The following is a 21,875-nucleotide window of genomic DNA, read 5'->3' on the forward strand; positions in this document are numbered from 1 at the left end:
GTTTTGTATGTAACTAGATGCAATGGCTCCTAATATATAAATCGGGGGATATAGGACGAGTGTATTTAACTCAAGCAGCAATAACTGTAAAACTAGAAGAACCAAATAAAAATATAAATACTAGTGAGAGGTTGATGTATAACCCTCTCAACATACCTAGTAGGTCCCATTCCCCGTTCAGAACATATGTACCCAAGTCGCCTTTTTCATCTTTAAGTTGAAAATCCAACTGAAATCACAGTGTATGCTGTTAATATCGAGGGAAAGGACCTTGCAACGCAATTTTCATTTTTGTTCTTCCTCCTCATGCCATTTTTTAACAACTTTGTCAAAAAATGTAGAATACGATAATTTTTTTAATTTTGAGGGTAATAGTAAACACTTGAACTGGATTTGATTATGCTAAAGCTTTCCAGAAAAAAAAGTATTACAATTTACAGTTTAAGTTGTCCATTGAGTAATAATGATATACTTGTACTGTACATCAGAATTTTGTTGATGATTAATGATGTCTCATAAAATTTTAATATTTGTACTACACGGTGTAGTGTGTATGATATACAGACGGCCCATCCAGTGTACACTATACATGTACTAAGATATTAAAAATTTTCTTTGTACACCCCCTTTTTCTTCCCCTGTGTACCGAGGGAGGGAAGGCACACTTCGCCTGTTTTTCGTCCGACCACAAATGACGTCACAATACATCATTTTTTCGTCCGGCATTGTTTACATTCTTTTTTAAAGTAATTTACATTAGCATATTTGAATTTTGAGACATGTCATATTGTTTATAATGGTTTAAAATATTCTGCTGTGTTTTTTTTAAAGAGAAACATCTTGTAAAGATTCAGAAGGATAAAACCGTTTATAATAGTTTTATTTCATAATCCCTCAAGCAAATCCAAAAAAATTGCTATGTTTCCTCCAGAAAAATTGTTACTCTCTAGTTTTCAATTCTAACAATCCTAGCAACTATCATCTAAAATTGCAGGAAGAAAAAAAAGAAACAAGAAGAAAAGTGCGTGGTTCGGAAGAAAAATAGGTGAGGCACGCATATTTTCCGTTTTGTGCTAAATTGGGCTTAAATATCGTTGTTAATTCTCAAACTAAATGCATTTTAAACAAAATCAAATAAAATTTAATAACATGACGCTGCCTAAATTAAAAAGGTGTTATAAAGCATATCAAAAGGTGGGTCGGAAGAAATAATGGTGAATTGTGACGTCATTTGTGGTGCGGACGAAATAATTGTGTTGTGTGCCTTCCCCCGCTCCTGTAACCATTAGAAATAAGGTTTGATAAGTTTCAGAAGAAAATGGTGGTGACGTATCTAGTTTGTGTCTATGTGCTCAAATTATGGAATGGTGTGCTATTTAATACCGATTATTCAAATGAGAATGCTCCCCCAGATTCAGACCAGAATTTATATATCTATATATGTTTGTTTCAGAGAAAGAAGAGAGGGAGGGGGGGAAGAACTCATGTTTCGAAAATTAAGGAAAATGTAAATATTTTTTATGACTACCCCAAAGCACACAAAGTGAATAGTTGAGTATTAAAGGGACTGTACGCGTAATTTTATGTGACCCTCCATACAAAGATGGCAATGCACGATTGACAACGGAACCCTTGAAAGCTTAGTCCGACTTAAGTATGACTTAAACTGTTATTTAAAGGTTGCAAGCTCTCAAGCAAAAATGTATGAGAATTTTGTCATTAACTTCTTAAAGATAAAAGCTAAAAACAAGTGCTTTACAGTGCTAAAATGTAAATGTAAAGGGCTACAGAAAAGCATAAATGAGTTAGAGCGGTAAAATCAAAGCCCGAGGCGTTGCAACTGACACTTCAAAGTTGACCCTGTCTTAAAAATTGAGGAAAATTTTTATAAGCAGGCTGAAATGATGTGATTATATATCAATGTTTTTGTTTCATTTTCATTTCCGGTTTCTCTGCGAAAGTGACGTGCGTATTTCTTGTTTATAAAAAGCAAAGAGAAACGCATAAAAATAAACACTTTTCGAACCAGAAAAACGACGTTATCTTCCACATTTTGAACAGATTTATGTTTCAAGGGTACCGTTGTAAATCGGCCATTGCCATCATTGCATAGAAGGTCACTTAAAATAACGAGTATAATCCCATTAATAGGAATTAATGTTAGATAAGGTTTAAAAATTTATGAGTTTTAGAAAAAACAATAATGGAAAAGTCTGAATGTGGAATAAAAGAAATATTGTTTGTTTTTCTTTATCTTCTCCATAACATTCTAACAGCTTGCGATTAAAGAGGCGAAATGAGAACAGTTCTAAAGATTTATAGGGATCTTAAATATTCTGAAGTTTAATTTACTTTCAGCCATTTTACTTTTTATTTAATTTTATAAAAGCTCCGGAGCTGGATATATATTGGCAGATTTGGATGAATTGATTTTACTCAAGAGGTTTTTGTGATATTTCATGAAAATGGATGAATTGAATGAATGTAGATTAAGTAAGAGTTACATACATTAAATCCATTGTAGGTCCAGCTTCCAAACTTCATGTCGCAGTTCTGATCGTCGAATGGAAACCAGGTGATGTCGATCTTACACGTAGATTTGAATATACCAGGCGGTATATAGGAACATCCACCGTTGCTTGTTACAACAACATTGGTTGGATAGGTTCCATCAAAAGCTTCACTCGCACTAAACAAAACAAATGGTAAGAAATACAGGGTGTCTCACGAAGCATGACAGTAGCAAGACGACTTGAACGTCGTCTTTGATTTTTGAATTTATTTGTGACATGCAGTCGTCAACTTGCTTTAACATTTATGATTCTTAAAGCAATTTAAAATTTGCATAGCCCTGGCATTTCCAAAATGTGGTCTGCCATTCTTGTGCTGTCAATATTACAGGAGAAATCGTCGAAATCTGAACGAATTTGTTCATATCTGCAGTGCTATTGAAAGCACAAAAAATGCCATGAATAGAGGTATTTTGTGATTATTAACACCAATGATTTTAAAAGGGGTCAGAAATTATTTCAAAAACCAAAAACGACCTTCAAATCGTCTTGCAACTGTCATGTTTCGTAGGACACCCTGTACCTAAAAATCTAGAATACAAAATTGTCAAGTTACCTATTTGAATTGTTTAAAGTGTAATACAAAGGTCTAGCATGAATGCTCTGCAGAGTTTGTCTCCGAATACAAAACAAAGTTTTAAATAGATTTCTGATTTAGAGTCTCCATTGTCCAACTCTTCTTAACTTTCTCCATTTTTAGTATTTTTTTCTAATTTCTAGGAATCAAATGATCATTGATTGTATGTCTGGTACAAGTTAAAGTTAGTGCTGCTGCAGGGTGACCCGAAAAACATGGGAATTGAGAGCCGACTTAAATGTCGTCTTTGATTTTAGATCATTGATAAATAACATAAAGTGCTTGATTGAATATTCCTGCTGGGTTCAAGCCAAGGAATATTCCTGCTGGGTTCAAGCCACGGATATCCCTACTGGGTTCAAGCCACAGGATATCCCTGCTGGGTTCAAGCCAAGGAATATTCATCCTGGGTTCAAGCCACGGGATATCCCTGCTGGGTTCAAGCCAAGAAATTTTCCTGCTTGGTTCAAGCCACGGATATCCCTGCTGGGTTCAAGCCACGGATATCCCTGTTGGGTTCAAGCCACGGGATATCCCTGCTGGGTTCAAGCCAAGGAATATTCCTGCTGGGTTCAAGCCACGGATATCCCTGCTGGGTTCAAACCACGGAATATCCCTGCTGGGTTCAAACCACGGGATATCCCTGCTGGGTTCAAACCAAGGAATATTCATGCTGGGTTCAAACCAAGGGATATCCCTGCTGGGTTCAAACCACAGGATATCTCTGCTGGGTTAAAGCCACAGGATATTTCATGTTGGGTTTAAGCCAAGGAATATTCCTGCTGGGTTCAAGCCACAGGATATTCCCTGTAGGGTTTACGCCAAGGGATATTCCTGCTGGGTTCAAACCACGGTATATCCCTGTTGGGTTCAAGTCAAGAGATATCCTAGTTGGGTTCAAGCCAAGAGATATCCCTGTTGGGTTCAAACCACAGGATATCTCTGCTGGGTTCAAGCCACAGGATATTCCCTGTTGGGTTTAAGCCAAGGGATATTCCTGCTGGGTTCAAACCACGGGATATCCCTGTTGGGTTCAAGCCAAGAGATATCCCTGTTGGGTTCAAACCACGGGATATCCCTGCTGGGTTTAAGCCACGGGGTATCCCTGCTGGGTACAAGCCAAGGGATATTCCTGCTGGGTTTAAACCACAGGATATCCCTCCTGGGTTCAAACGGATATCCCTGCTGGGTTCAAACCACAGGATATCCCTCCTTGGTTCAAGCCACGGGATATCCCTGCTGGGTTCAAGCCACGGGATATCCAAAAGGAATTAATTTAATCCTTTTTTAGAAAAAATATGTTAAAAACAGCTTTATCTAGGGGAAACGTTTCAACCTCTTGTCAATTATGAATGGACGAGAAGCGCCATGGTTTACCTGTTGTACATTAGAATATCAGGTTTCCAGATGGTAGATGGCGGTATTCTAATATCTTTTACATTTCCGTATTCGGACTCGTTCCACCGTAGATTCACGTCGGTCCATTCCTAAATTTAATCAATTATGAACGAAATGGCAAATTATGAAATGAATAGTATTCATCCCCTCCCCCCTCTTCTCCTAATAAACCCAGACTTAGCATATGTAAAATATTTTACCAATGAAACCGGAAAAAAGTTGTTCTGTTGTACACTAAACTGTACCGCACTGTACTGTACACTGTACTTTTTAAACTTTTCTTTAATGAAGATACTTTTTGTTTCTTCTTCGATAAAGGTAATTCTCTGTTAGATTTTAGTTTACTATATTTCCTATTAGAAGATATAGAATAGGAAAGGTGAAGGATACTGTATACGAATAGGAAAGATGAAGGATACTGCATATGGATAGGAAGGGTGGGATATTGTAAACAGATAGGAAGTGTAGGATACTGTAAATGAATAGGAAAGGTAGGATACTGTAAAAGGATAGGAAGGGTAGGATACTGTAAAAGGATAGGAAGGGTAGGATACTGTAAAAGGATAGGAAGGGCAGGTATGCTGTAAACGGATAGGAAGGGTAGGATACTGTAAACGGATAGGAAAAGTAGGATACTGTAAACGGATAGGAAGGGTAGGATACTGTAAACGGATAGGAAAAGTAGGATACTGTAAACGGATAGGAAAATTTGGATACTGTAAACGGATAGGAAGGGTAGGATAATGTAAACGGATAAAAAGGGTAGGATACTGTAAACGGATAGGAAAAGTAGGATACTGTAAACGGATAGGAAGGGTAGGAAAGGCATGAAAGCGTAAACCCGAAAAGGAAAACAAAGGAAGCGGATTTCCTGTTTATTGAATAAGTTATTTCCATTCTTAACAAGAAAGTTAAAGTTTCTTAAAAGAAAAATATTTTAATCCTGAGCCTTCGAAACAGATTAATGTGCCCTGTACAGTGTACAGCATACAATGAACAGTATTTAATTAATTTTTCAAGTTTATCATACATACATATATAGAACGTGGAGCTTGGTTTTTATTTCCGTTAGTTTAAAAACAAATCAAACAATATATCTATATATAATAATCTATATTAATCTATATATAAATTTGCCTTGTCTGTCTGGGTGTCTGTTTGTTTGTTTGTATCCAATAAACGTCAAAACGGCTGAACCGATCGGGCCCAAATTTTTTGTGGAACATTAAGTGACCACAGGGAAGGTTTATGAATGATCAAAATTTCAAATATTTGTCTCCACCAAATTTGATCTTCATTAAATTTTTGAAAATTTAGAAAATCCACGAATTTTTTTGTGAAAATCCGCGAATTATTTTTGTTTTGTTTTACGAGGTACACAAAGAGAACATGTTAACAATTAATTTAGAAGATGGGCGCGAAGCGCCCTCTAAGGCTAGTATATCAAATGTTTAAAAGGTTTAAGCTGACCATTAAAGCTATAAAGTTATAAATATCTTCATTGATTATTAATTCCATAAGTAGTTATGTTAGTTAGCCCTGAGAACAAACTAATCATTTAGCAAATATTGCTTTAGCTAATTTATTTTCAGGTTAGCTCATAATTTTGTTTTTAGAATTTCATACGTGTGACACAAAATTTAACAAATATAAACTATATATTTCAACCAATATATTTCAACTGGAAAAAAGTTGTTGGTGCAATTCGAAATTTTGTTTCAAAATAATTTTTCCAAATTTTTAAGGAAGCTGTCGGTGTATGGAGATGGTCTTTCATTTAAGAAATACATGCTCAATGCACTGCGGTACCCTAAAACCCTTTTCATGAACAAAATAGTGGAGACATGCTTTTTTCTTTGTTTTCCGATTATGTTTGCTCTCTAATTAAACTTTTTAAGAGTAAAACGAAAACTTCCTTTTTATTGTTCAATTAAAGGGTTATATATAGGGTACCGTTGTGAATCTGAATCGTGTATGATATTTTTATAAAAAGGTTAAACTTTCAATGTCAAATCAAAGTGTGAATGAAAGAAAAAAAATATACAGGGTGTCCCATGAAACATGACAGTTGGTGAATAGTTTAAAATGTCTTCTTCCATAATTAGTAAAGTTGTTTGATTCTGAAGAGAATGATAAATATTATATGGCAATCATATAATAGTAAAAGTGATTTCAAAGCAAAACAAATTTGAGGAAAATATGTTTTTTTTTTTACGAAATAAACTGCAAAAAATCTTTAATGTCCAATACAAAATATGGAAGAAGACATTCGAAACAAATCACCAACTGTCATGTTTCGTGAGACACCCTGTATATAAGTAAACTGGAATATTCCAAAGCAATGTTTGCTAAAAGTTTAATATATTTATCATGTATTCGGTGGTATATGTTGAATCTACCCCCCCCCCCCTCAGCCCAATCCCATTTTACGATATCTTACCTTAATATATATTGTTATCATATAATCTACTCTATCTACGGTATCTAAGCATGCAAAAAAAACAAGATGCGTGCAAAAAGTGAAAATTTAGCGTTACGTTTGAGTGATTTAATTAACTACTGTTTTAGATGTTTTAAAGTTATATCAACCCTAAAATAAATACCAAGCCAAAATTCAAACCTTTTAGACTGAGCTTAAGTTCAGCAACTACCAACTTAAGTTTGGAAAGCTAAACTTAAACTCTGTCTCAATGGAATCAACTTTAGTCTCTGTGAATGAAAATATTTGGTTTGAGCCAGAATAGCTGGACTCGGGAAGGACAAAATTCCAGATGTTTCTTAACAAAAGATGAAAATACTTGACAGACATTTTCGCCTGTCCTCAAATTACTAAGAATTGAGAAAATAAATTTAGAATATGCTGGGAATATTCTGACAACCTCAATTCTCCGACATCAGAATATTATTTATCAATTTTTCCAAAGAGAAAGAAAAAAGACAACAAAAATTCGAAAAAAATTGAATTTTCCTTGAATAATGTAAAAATAAACATAAAATAAATTGAGTTTATAAAATGAAAAGGAAAATTTAAATTAAGGTGAGATTAGACCAAGAGTTGAGTAAATGGTGTCTAGCATTAGTCTCAGTGTAGCTGAACCCCCAGGATAGATTAAGAAGATAGTCAACTAATGAGAGGAGCTTTAAGGTTTCTTCACATTCTAAAACTATGACGCTTTTAGACGATTCCAGAACTAGTTTTATTGTAAATATATTACCCTATCTTACGCTAAGGAATGAAGTCTTTGTAAACCTTAGATTTTTTTATCTAACAAAATTCATAGATTGAAATGTCTAAGATATACGACATTGGGTTGCAAAGATACAGGGATTAGAAAATCATAGTTATAAGGCCTTTCTACAACGAACCTTTAAAATCTTTATTATTGTTTACAATAAAACTAGTTCTTATTAACCTGTCCTACTACGTGATAGGTAAATGAAAACAACCCCTGAGAAGCTTTCCTTAATTCTACTTTCATTTAAATTACAGGGTGTCCCATATCATATTAGAACGTCAATGTGTCTAAATTACGATTTTCGGGACTAATCAGAAAATTCAAGAAGGTAAGCAATCATTTTGTAAAATCGAATAAGGCTTCTATAAGATTTGTCGAAAATGCTATTTTTTTCAAGTATTATTTTTTCATTTTGGCGATAAAGCTTAAAAATAATCTAAATATGATATAGGGACACTCTGTATAAGCACAGAGTTGGGACAAAGGAACTGAGTTTTTGCCACAAACTCAAATTTTCTAATCCCTATTTCTTTTAAACCTGATGGTGTAAACCTTTGATATTTTAAACTTAGCCTTTCATTGTTCATATAAAATTCATAGTTTGAAATATCTAAGATCTACAAAATCGGGTTGCACAGAAATAGTGATAATAATTTTGGAGTTTGTGGCAAAAACTCATTTCCTTTATATATATGTTTCTACTGCAGTTTAAGTTTAGAGGGCCCCACATTTTATTTACAATTTTAGATAAAATAAAAAGTTCAGTTTAGGAAATAACGATCAGAACACACGCTTTAGATAATTGTGGAGTAAACAAGAATTATAAATCTGATACAAAGTAAATTTAAGTCAGAACTTTTGATGCAGACAGATTAATTTAATTCCACTTTGATATCGATCCCTGTAGGGATAATCAAAATTTAGGAATCAAGCATTCATCCTCTATTAATAGGGACATCATTGGGTATCAAGATACTTAACACAAAAGTTCCAACCTCTGGGTCAAAAGTTCCGACTTCTGGTTCAAAAGTTCCTACTTCTGGTTCAAAAGCTACGACTTCTGGTTCAAAAGTTACGATTTCTGGTTCAAAAGCTCCGACTTCTGATACAAAAGTTCCGATTTCTGGTTCAAAAGCTACGACTTCTGGTTCAAAAGTTCCAATTTCTGGTTCAAAAACTCCGACTTCTGGTTCAAAAGTTCCGATCTCTGGTTCAAAAGTTCCGACTTCTGGTTCAAAAGTTCCGACTTCTGGTTCAAAAGTTCAGACTTCTGGTTTAAAAGTTCAGACTTCTGGTTTAAAAGTTCAGACTTCTGGTTCAAAAGTTCAGACTTCTGGTTCAAAAGTTTAGACTTCTGGTTCAAAAGTTCATACTTCTGGTTTAAAAGTTCCGACTTCTGGTTTAAATCAATCGTACACACTTTATACAATTGTATTTAAAATCATACCAGTGTTGCAGCAAATACATCATTTCCGAACCATCTTGGATCCCAACTCTGTTATATCGAATAATATTTAGTTAGATTGGGTTGATATTGTGTCGTAGCATGGTTTCCCATTTATATATTATGTAATAAACCTTTACAACATACACCTCTGCATATTATAGTTCCTCTCTACGGTTTATAGTTTTATACTTGTTATACTTCCATACTAAGAATCAGGGAAAGATACAGGGGGGGGGGCAGGACCTTCGCACCCCCCTGAGATTTCGAGACAAAAAATGTTCCCAAAACGAAACATCGTATGTGTATTCCTGTTTCCAGTTATTTAATTTTTTTATGGAATTATAATATTTATTGAATAATTGAATCATCAGTACACAGTAAAATTTGTGATTTTTTTCAGAAGAAAATAAAAATGGGCTTCGTAACTTCATGTTTTTGTTTCTATTTTTGGAATTGTTCCTATTTTCAGAAAAGCTACTCAATAGCACTTAAGGGAAAGAAACCCTAGTGCAAAACAGGAAAAATATCTATCTTAATAAACTTTAATGTGTGATAAGTTAAAAATCTAGTTTTTTTGTCTTTGGTCATTAATTTTGACACTTTTTGGGTATTTTAAAGGGAGTGTTCGCGAAAAATGAAAGGGAGTATAGTCTTAATGCGATAAAAAAGCGCTTTTGATCGCCACTAATCTTACTTCTATCTGTTGCGTCTATAAGGAGAAAATTGTTAAAGACGTCTCATACCGAATAACATGGCGTCCATACAAATTGAGAAAATTGCAACATACGACTTAGACCGTAAAAAAATTAATTTAATTTCAAACAAATCATTCAGATATTACAACCTATAGTCATCGATTATCTTTCGCCACATTTATATATAGTTGATTTTTCATAATATGTTTTAATTGTTATGATCTGAGAGTTACTTATAAAAACGTGTATTCCTGTCTCGAGGATTTTTGGCAATGAAGACGACATTTTCATATTTTCCAGGAATGTTCGAAAACAAGTTGTAAGCTAAATAATATTTTAAAAAACCAAATCAAAACTAGTATAAAATATTAAATATATACAAATGTGGCGAAAGATAATCGATGACTATAGGTTGTAATATCTGAATGATTTGTTTGATATTAAGTTGATTTTTTTACAGTCTGAGTCGTATGTTCCAACTTCCTCAATTTGTATGGGCGCTACGCTCTTCGGCATGAGACGTCTTTATCAATTTTCTCCTTATAGACGCAACAGATAGAAGTAAGATTAGTAGCGATCAAAAGCGCTTTTTTATCGCATTAAGCCTATACCCCCTTTCATTTTTCGCGAACACTCCCTTTAAGTTAAAAAAAAATTTCGCCTTTTGGTTCCTAAATTGGAATTTTTTGTTCCGAAATAAATCTAGCACCCCCCCCCCCCCACTTAAATCCTGTATCCGCCCCTGCTTAGAATAGATATACAGAATAAAATATTTATACAGAATAGAACTAGATATATAGGATAGAACCATATATACAGAATAGATGTTCCCCCAGGGGGCCAAGGAGTATAAAAGCGCAGGATTGAGGAATAATTGTTTTGTAATAATTTTTATTTTAAATACACGTTAGAACACTAATTATGTTGGTTCTTAGGGATCTATTCAGAACGTTTAAAACGTGCAATGGAACCTTCTAAACAATTCTAGCGCTATCCCCCCCCTTCTCCTTCCATTTACCAACCTCAACACAGAACAAATATATCAGTAATGGTTAACCGTTCTCCTAGATTTATTTTAAGGATTAGGAGTCTAGATTAGATATAAGTTTAAATTAAGGTTTTATTATCATGCTATATTATGGAACCAGAACATTTGATGATAAAAAAACTGGTTTTGTCTTTATATTTATATAACTATATATATATATATGTTTATGTTTTGGTTCCACGTAACTAGGATTATATCATGCTAAGGGCGTGTCCTTTGACTGTATGGATGGCAGTTTACCATAAACTTACCAAATTCAACCAAACATTTGCAGTCAGAAGTTGGTTTTTCTCATCCTGTTAAAAGTCTAATGTAGGGGGAAAAGCTTTTTACATCTGATAAAGGCAAAAAAGCATTTTGTCGCCGCTCTGACCCGAGAAACGAAAAAATACTTTTGTTGACATGTGTATAAAAGAGGTAGATCCCAAGGATCTTGAAGGTAAAATTTACATTAGTTGGTAGAGGGTGGTTGGTATATATAGCCTCAACATTCATGCCTAGCATGTATAGTATTCTTCAGTATATAATCTAGCCTGTATCTACAAGCAGTGCGCCTTCTCTATAGGTTCCCGTATTAAAGGACCAAATTATGCAACCAGGTCAATTTGTGTAAAAAGTATGAATTATATAACATACTCAGGCGACACGATCTAAAGTACCCAGGGGCGTTTATATAGAGACAACACTCAACAATTAGAAAATTATTTGACCAAAGAAAAATAAACAACCCCGTAAGAGATATAGCATGCACAGTACACTCAGTTAATTGTCAACAGCCAAGGAAAAGGCCCCGAAAGAAGGCCAGGATTAACGTTGGTTCTGAAAATTCTATCTTGCATTCCAAACTTGTTACGTTTATCCATGGTCTCCTTATCTGTTAAATCAAGATGAACAGACCCCCCCCCCCCCCTCTACTGACGCCCCTGGCTGAGATGAAGTATATCTCACTACATAATATGTATGATTGTCTGAGAGTTGAAATGTAATTCATGTATTTCAGAATGAATCCGTTAAAACACAAAACTTCATGCTCTATCACCGCATACACCTCACAGGCCATCAATGAAAATAAAACAGGCAAAATACATACATTACATCTGTGAGCTGTATGCCAATCCTTGTTTGGCAGAAACTTACCAAATTTAACCAAATATTCGTAGTCAGAATTTGATTCTTTTCATCCTATATATATGAAATAAGGTAGTAGGGACCAGGGCCGGTTTAAACAATGAGTTTAGAACTACTAGACGTAAAGAGACGATTATGCTTTCTTCTCCGTCAACTAATCAAAGGTTGTTCATCACAAGTAGCAGTTGCCTTTAAGAGTAATGGAAAAGTTTCATTATATTATGTTTTCTAAAATCAAAAATACACAAGAAGTCCTGTATATGGAAAATATGGACTAAGTTTAAAGGAATTTATCCTGATTTAGAGTTTTGTGCCAAATAATATACTGTAAATCCCTTACCATGTACCCTTTACCATGTACAACTACATATACATGTACAAACAACCCTCGATTTGTTCCAAGAGCATCAAGAATCCTGATAACTTGTATTACAAGGTGTTTACTTGTTCTTAAACTCTAAAATATTCTTGTGTTATGTAAGTGCTTTAATTTGTAAATAATTAAATTTGATCTATTACAGAGGTCCTAAGTTTTTTCAATGAAATTCAATTAGATTTCAACAGAATTGTACGACGCTGCTGCTAAAAAGTACCAATAGTTGTAAAAAGTTAAACCAAGTAAGACTAGTTCAACTATTTTTCTGTAACGTAGTTAAGCACTATCCATGTTTTTTAAGGCGCTTATTTTCACTTTAATCTTAGACCAGTAATTAAACTAGGCTTAAATTGCATTTATAAATTTCGAACCCTAATAATAAACCGAACTAAAATATTGTAAGACATGTATAAAATGTGTGTGCTACATATACAGTATACAACTGAAAAGATAAACACGACCATAAACCATAAACGTTGATTTAATTCAAGAAGATATAATATCTACCATTAACCATAATGGTTGATTTAATTCAAGAAAATATCATCTACCATAAAAACTACTGTTGATTTATTTCAAGAAGATATCATCTACCATAAACCATAATGGTTGATTTATTTCAAGAAGATATCATCTACCATAAACCAAAATGGTTGATTTATTTCAAGAAGATATCATCTACCATAAACCATAATGTTGATTTATTTCAAGAAGATATCATCTACCATAAACCATAATGGTTGATTTATTTCAAGAAGATATCATCTACCATAAACCATAATGGTTGATTTATTTCAAGAAGATATCATCTACCATAAACCAAAATGGTTGATTTATTTCAAGAAGATTTCATCTACCATAACTTTGAATTAATCACACAATTTTATATTTAGAATTTGAAAAAATTTTAGAAATATGTACAATGTACATTGTATATATGAATCTTTATTTGATAAAATATGAATTCTGACACTTGTTTCAGTGTTTCTACTTATCTTTTAAATCGTCCAAAAGAATTTACATTAAAAAAAAACCTCAATATATTAAAATTTTCATTAAAAAGTTTCAAATTTTTATTCTATTATATATATTTATGTATATATGAATATATATATATATAAATATATATATCTACATTCGGAACGATAAAACTGTGGAATAGGACGACGACATTTAATTAATCTTGTGTGTCTTTGATTTTGTGTTAAACCTAATAGTTTGTTATTTTACCACAGGCTTTAAAATCAACGTACTGAGCACACCAAATTTAACAATTTCTGTGTTTCATGTTTGAAATCATAACTTGAGTCCGACATTCGTCTTCCTATTCCACAGTTTTATAGGTTTTACTGTTTATAATATATTTTAGTCATTTTAAAATCTATAGAAAATAAGATAAGACATTTTTTGAATTGTTAATTCTTGAGAACGATTTCAGAAATAGATATGTCCGCTTGTAGTATATTCTGTGATTACGGTCAGCCGTGGTACATTGAATTTCCGAGCCGGGTGAACATTTCCGGTCCCAGTTTGTACTGTACCTAGCTCTATGGACAGGACTAGCCGGTGAAACAAGGTTGACGCGGTCAGACTCAATGCTTCATATAGGTTGAATTTACTTTTACTAAAGGGGCAGAGGTGCGTGTAAAGGACATAATCTCTAAGAATGAGAATATTTGGCTATTTGTTCGATATGTGTCTTGTAAGTAGTGGTGTTTGTATTTTAAAGGGATTGTTTATAAAAGTAAAGTAGAACAATTTACCTAAACATCGTTCCTCAGATACATGTTTTTAAAAGGAAACTTTTCTATAATAAAGTTTAATTAAACTTTGTAAACAGTCCCTGTTCAGGCGGAGTAAAAGAACAAGTAAACCCCAAGTTTTCTCTTTAGTTCCAATCTCATTGAATAATGAATAGAGATTTAGGAACAGAGCAAATAGATTTTATACTTTGAATATATATATATTGTATATTTGTGTGCGCGGAGTTGAATATAAAATAATGACAGGGGGGAAATTTCCCTATCATCCGGGGGATTGAAAAAGACGAATGTGTTCGGAAGATATTGGCAGTTTTTAATGGAGTACTGCTTTAAACTAAATTTGAAACAACTGATTCCTTCACTTTTCTTACTTCCATGGATCAGAAGTTTGTTCAATAAAAGTTTCTTAACATATTTTCAAACTATCTTAAACAATTTTGCAGTAATGTTTGATACTTTTAACATTTCAGGTTGTTGCCATATTTGATTATTTTCTGTCAGTGAAATATATTCGTTTTGTTAACTTCTTATTCTTCAAGAGATAGAATTCCATCCATTTAAGAACTCAGACAAAGTTTAGTTTCGCATATATTTAGTTTGCAACTTGAGCACTTGTATGATCTGACTGATATATACATATATCAAGCAAGGCATTCTTTAGAAGTTAGGCTTTGATGTAGTTTTCTTTTGAAGTTTCAGGCCTAACCCTTCCTTCTTCATCCAAACTTTTATATGTTCTACAGTTAGAATACATGAGAATATCATATCCCACCCCCCTCTCCTCCTCCCCATCACAACTTCTTAATTATACAAATTAAACTTTACTCTCAACCAATTAAACATAGTTTAGCACTTTTTCTTTAATAATAAAATCAAACAATCTTTAAGAATAATTAAATTTGATAATATTTATAAAGATTGTTTATCTAATCTCTACTCTGCGGTACTTACCACGTCGATAATCTGCTGGAGTGTTAAACCAAATGTAAGTACAACAGCATCAGATTCGTTAACAACAGGTCTTTCAAGCTTGTTATAGTTAACCAGGAGATCATTTAGTAATCTCCGTTCATGCAGTCCACTCTCGGCTCCTAAATATAATTCAAGCTTGATATAGCTAACCAGGAGATCATTTAGTAATCTCCGAACTGTACATGTCGTATATCAAATTAAAGCCCTTCTAAAGGGCTATTTAATGATCTCAATAGTTTTCTGATTTAAGTATGCTGTAATACTATATTATAATTTGTTTTTGAGTAAAACATTGTGATTAAACTAAACTTGTTAATTAAACTGTCTATATTTGAATAAACGTTTTAAGAGGGGTTCATGCAGTCCACTCTCAGCTCCTAAATACAGTTCAAGCTTGATATAGTTGAACAGGAGATCATTTAGTAATCTCCGTTCATGCAGTCCACTCTCAGCTCCTAAATATAGTTTAAGCTTGATATAGTTGACCATTGTCCGAATTTAATGAATTTAAGCCGCGTCTCAAATCCCCCAAAAACCAGTTTCAATTGAGCGCCGGCTTAAATCTTGAAGAATGTAATACAATTTTAGGTGGAACTTTGAGTAGAACTTTGCATCAGCATATCGCACACCAAGGGCAGCTAATCTTCAGTTTCAGCGGCGAAACTATTTAGTAGAAAATTCTAATGAAAACGAAAAAAAACTGTTCGTAAAAACATCGATTTTATATTTAATTTTAATCAAATTTTGTACATTAGTTTAATTAGAAGGGATTAATTTAGAGATGATATTTAATTTTTGGAAAAATTTGACACATTACAAATATTATAAAGCTTCCCCCCCCATGTTGTCTGTTTAGTATTGTGTAGTTTAAGTGTTGATAAAAACAAGATTTAACTTTGAATTTATCCTCGTTACTCTGTTTCTACTTGCCTTGAATTTTAAAATCTAGATTTACTGCTGAGGGGTGTGTTCTCAGTTTTCATAGATTACATAGATAGATAAAATCAAACATGTATTTGTTTACTAATGATAACCTTTCAGTCCTGAATAGGGGGATATCTACAGCACAGAAATTTAACTAGGAGGGTATTGGTGTACAGTCCCGTTTTGCCTTATAATGCCTGTATGTGTACTGTAATGCTTGCTCTAGCAGGTTTAAAGTCGGCACTGTACTTCAAATGAACCGGTTTCTGTATGTACGGAATTCTGAGTCAATCTGTTTAAAGCAAATGAGCACAACTAACATTTTCAACCAACGAAAACTTCTTCGATCTTTGCAATCTGCGAATTGATCACTACGCACTTACTGTGAACTAAACAGAAGGAACGGTTAAATGCATGCGACATTACTGCTACGACTTTGTTACCCTGTAGCTCCTCTAGTTTTGATTTTGTGCACAAGCATTAGAAACCCGGATCTATCCGGTTGTATTTTGTAAATTCAGAATATTTCGGTTCTTCTAAATTGCTCTTTTATTAAAGGAATTATGAGCGAAAACATAAAATATTTCTATTTCTATTGTTTAGCTAATCAATCCTATTACTCTTTTTTGTGTAGGGCTACTGCATATATAAATAGATACATACTAGGGCCAAGTTGAGCCTATCTGAAGAAAAAGATACAGTGTTCGGCGTTTATATCAATACAAAGAAGACGATTTTTCGATTTAAGTTTTAATTTTTAACAACATTTTTTCAACTTACAATTTTACAAGCCAACAAAAAGAAGCTTGGAAGAAATAAAAATTTAAATCGAAATTAGTCCTCCTTGTATTGATATATACGACGATGACTATTTCATACTTAATAACTTTTAAATATTTTTATGGACAAATTTTAATGAAATAATTTTGAAAAAATAATTTTTCCTCCACAATAATTTATAGATTTGAATGTTTTCCGTAAATTTCTTCAGATTTAATTTTTTTAAAAGTTTGCCGCACCAATATTAGCAGACACACCAAACCAAACATATTAGTAGACACACCAAACCAAACATATTTGCAGACACACCAAACTAAACATATTTGCATACAAACCAAACCAAAGATATTTGCAGACACACCAAACCAAAACACACCAAACCAAACATATTTGCAGACACACCAAACTAAACATATTTGCATACACACCAAACCAAACATATTTGCAGACACACCAAACCAAACATATTTGCATACACACCAAACCAAACGTATTTTCATACACACCAAACCAAACATATTTGCATACACACCAAACCAAACATATTTGCAGACACACCAAACTAAACATATTTACAGACACACCAAACCAAACGAAATTAGACAAATTATAAATTGTACACCAATGAAGTTTAATTTCAGGCTTGCAATTTTTTTCAATATATATACATATATTCCCAAAACTGTAAATTGCTACGAACCAAAACAATAGTGTTCATAGCCTTCTGAATAAAGACTTTTTATTCCAAACGAAAATGTAATTGTATGCCAGCCGACTATATTTATAAGAACATACAGGGATAAATGTGTGTAGGTTGGACCAATTAATTTAACAATAAAAGTGAACCATTTGTAACTTTTTATCAAACCAGTTTACATTTTTAATCTAAATTTGTTGGTTGGATTTTAACACATAATTTTTCTTACCAATAGCTGGTAAGAAAAATAATTCAAGTTTAAAAACATTTAAGAATTCAAATTCAAATAAAATAAATTGAGTTCAATGTCCGGCCCACATATTTCTACTGATAAAATATTTTTTTCTAGATAAAAGTTGATGTCGGCATATACATGTTGTTATGTGTATTAATTAATTTATGAATATAAGCTAATCAATAGAGACAATGAACCTCCAAATCACCTTAATAATATAATATAACTACAAATATATGTATTTTTGCCTCGAAAGGTTTTGATGAAAACCTTTAGTAAACTGATTCAAAGATTTGTTATAAAAACAAAAACCAAATTTTATCTATAGATACTGCAACTTTTTAGTTGCATGCATGTATAAAATACATAAAAAGAGAATATTTAAATAGAAGACTGAAAAAAGAAGGAAAGAAAACGAATAAGAAAAATGGAAAGAATTAATATAAGAATGTAGCAAATGATAGTTATGCGTAAAGCTGATTGGGAACTCGTAAGAAATAAGAATAATGAGCTTATTCCAAGAACATCTGAAATGCTTTTGTTAAAAGAAATATTGTAGATCTAAAAAAATCATGAAGTTAAAAATTGGATTTTTTTTTTCAGTGCAAGGTATAAAGTTTAGGAAAGGTATTGGCATTTATTCTAATTCAAATTTTCGTCAACTATTATATTGAGCCAGATTTCTCCTTAGCAACAAAAACATGAATAAATGAATCTATCTATGCTCATTTGCTCGCTTAGTAAGATGATTTGCGGATTTTTTTAAATTATGCTCGTACACAATGGTCACAATTTTCTATACTATCATATTTGAAAGTTATTAAACAATATTATATTGAATTTATATATTTTTTATCTCATTAAAAACTAAATTTAACAATTAGGAATTAATCAAATATTGTAGAGGATCTATTTTCTCCTTAAATCTGAACTAGGAATCCTTGAAGGAAAAGGAGAAAATACGGGAAAAGATATATATGCTGGTGTAAATCCAGTAGTTCTCCAACCTGCATCGGATCAACATGTTCTCCTGCATGATAGTTAATTACCTACAAATATATTACTAATAAACTATATCATGACTTGTTCTTATTCTCTAAAATATAAGGTTTAATTTGATAAACATTAAGACTTAGAAGTTAAACTTTATACCCTGTTACCTTTTAAATAACATTTTAAATAATATATTGTTAATTGAATTCCTAGTACTACAGAATGTATGTTTAATTGATGCTTAAAACCATTTAATAAAATCAAAATTAAATGTGAATTAAAGACAGCTAATGAGAATAACTAAGTTAATTAAATCAATTCCTTTAAGTTTAGTACAGTTCAATTCTACCAGGATTTGGACCGGTAAATTATTTAATAATGGGTTTAAATTATGGTTTAAGCTTTGTCATACATATCTTTTTAAGTCAAACATAAAATATTGTTTTTGAGTTAAATTTCGCCATCTTTTACCCCCCCCCCTCCCCTCCCCTCCTCTCCCCATACAACCCTTTCTCTCTCTCTCTCTCAACACATCATAACTTAGTTATTGAGGAGACAGTAATTCGAAGAGAACTTGAAACCTGGATGCAGAGAAAGCCTGATGTTATTAGACTTCAAACTTTCATATTAGAACTTATAAGCCTTCTATTTCAAACATTTAATAAGAGAAGAGGAGAAACCATATTAGGCTTGTTGCTAACTTGCTACCAGAAAACTTTGGAGGGTCCCCCCCCTTCCATGATTTACAATTAAATAAAAGAAATAAATTAAGTACAATGTATTTTATAACGGAAAAATTATTATAATTTTTTATTAAGAGTAGGGTTTAGAATCCTCTTATCAATAAGATATAAGTACAAATTATACTTTATATTTCAACAGGAAAAATTATCATAATTTTTTATTAAGAGTAGGGTTTAGAATCCTCTTATAAATAAGATTTAAGTACAAATTATACTTTATATTTCAACAGGAAAAATTATCATAATTTTTATTAAGAGTAGGGTTTAGAATCCTCTTATAAATAAGATATAAGTACAAATTATACTTTATATTTCAACAGAAAAAATTATTATAATTTTTTATTAAGAGTAGGGTTCAGAATCCTCTTATAAATAAGATATAAGTACAAATTATACTTTATATTTCAACAGAAAAAATTATTAACTTATAATGAATTATGTATATACTGCAGAAATAAGTCAGGCTAGATAAAACTTTTTGAGAAAAAATTATATTCCTGTAAAAGTTATAAATGATATAAATATAGACGAATATTTTATTACAATTCACTGCGCTTGATACTTTTACTAATCCATTAGGAATTGATTAATGCTTAATGGTCCTAGGCATTCTTCTTTATTCAGCTAGAAACTAATAACAATTAATTAATATCATTCAGATAATAAAAAAATATTTTTGCTTCTAGAAATGAAAATAAATATTTTTTTTAAAGTCGTACAACAAATAAAAACACATACTGAAAAAACATTCTTTTAATCTTCTTAAATTTCAAGTAGTTTTTAATTGGTCCAACCCACTGAAAAAGGGTTCCTAGGTCAAACCAGTGCTGAGAATTCTTTTATTATCTTTTTTATGATGATTTTAAAGATCCTCAAATTACAAGTGTCCATAGTGGATATGGAGAATAAGTAATCGGGATTATGAGTATTATAACCCTATTCCACAGGTTTATGGGTTCCCCTGTATGGTTGAATATAGAATAAAAAATACAGAGATAATGCTAGATTTAACCTTTAGACTTCAAAAAGGTGTTTGACTAAATGGTTTAAATTCTACAAAATGTTTTAATTATTCGGACATGCTTAATATGGCTTCATCATGAATGCAAGAATGCAACAAGCCAAACATATACAAACTGAAACGTATCTTTCTATCTATTTATCTTTCTATCTATCTTTCTATCTATCTATCTATCTATCTATCTATCTATCTATCTATCTAAAGTTCTCCAGGTTTCATTACTACCCCGGAAATATATGGAAGAAAAAGAACCATTACTTGTTCCCGCTATACAGCAGGATAAACTATACTTGTATCAACTATACAGAAGGATAAACTATACTTGTATCCACTATACAGCAGGATAAACTATACTTGTATCCACTATACAGCAGTATAAACTATACTTGTATCCACTATACAGCAGGATAAACTATACTTGTATCCACTATACAGCAGGATAAATTATACTTGTATCCACTATACAGCAGTATAAACTATACTTGTATCCACTATACAGCAGGATAAACTATACTTGTATTCACTATACAGCAGGATAAACTATACTTGTATCCACTATACAGCAGGATAAACTATACTTGTATCCACTATACAGCAGGATAAACTATACTTGTATTCACTATACAGCAGGATAAACTATACTTGTATCCACTATACAGCAGGATAAACTATAATACAACCAAAACCAATTAGTGCAGCCTTGTATTAGATTTATCATTATAAACCTTACACAAACACATCTGAAATATTTATTCATATTATATCATCGTAATTTGGAAGCAAGTAATTTAGTTAATTAAACAGATTAACTATTTTTAAGTCTAAAGTTACTAAAAGTAACAAAATTCATCAAAACAATAGGATTTTTTCCAAAAATGCAACAACTGTTTTGTTTTAATTCGATCATTAATGCCTTTGGTATCTTGTATGTATGTATCTTTTTCTCCTGTAGTACAGATCTCCATATGTATCTCTGTATCCTGTGTATGCTCTATATGTATCTCTGTATCCTGTGTATACTGATATAGTAGGGTACATATCTCTATAAGTATCTCTGTATCCTGTGTATGCTAGGGTTCATATCTCTATATGTTTCTCTGTATCCTGTGTATGCTAGGGTACATATCTCTATATGTATCTCTGTATCCTGTGTATGCTAGGGTACATATCTCTATATGTATCTCTGTATCCTGTGTATGCCAGGTACATATCTCTATATGTATCTCTGTATCCTGTGTATGCTAGGGTACATATCTCTATATATATCTCTGT

The 21,875-nt window shown here is 32.3% G+C and overlaps 1 protein-coding gene across 10 annotated transcripts in view; it reads right to left on the minus strand.

Annotated features, from left to right (window-relative positions):
- LOC111709624 (neuronal acetylcholine receptor subunit alpha-7) overlaps nt 1-21,875 on the minus strand; it is a 60,828-nt gene that overhangs the window by 18,659 nt on the left and 20,294 nt on the right. For 6 of the 10 annotated variants that reach the window (XM_023483371.1, XM_023483374.1, XM_023483367.1 and 3 more), the window contains 4 exons: nt 15,190-15,329; nt 11,223-11,267; nt 4,525-4,634; nt 2,509-2,689 (listed from right to left, as the gene is read on the minus strand). In XM_023483371.1, coding sequence (XP_023339139.1) covers nt 2,509-2,689; nt 4,525-4,634; nt 11,223-11,267; nt 15,190-15,329 — 476 coding nt within the window. Of the gene's footprint in view, nt 1-156; nt 230-2,508; nt 2,690-4,524; nt 4,635-11,222; nt 11,268-12,108; nt 12,154-15,189; nt 15,330-21,875 lie in introns of all 10 variants that reach the window. The other 4 variants (XM_023483369.1, XM_023483373.1, XM_023483370.1 and 1 more) reach the window with 2 other exon arrangements.

The sequence above is a fragment of the Eurytemora carolleeae genome, unplaced genomic scaffold (assembly GCF_000591075.1).
Source record: "Eurytemora carolleeae unplaced genomic scaffold, Eaff_2.0 scaffold976, whole genome shotgun sequence".
Lineage (NCBI taxonomy): Eukaryota > Metazoa > Arthropoda > Copepoda > Calanoida > Temoridae > Eurytemora > Eurytemora carolleeae.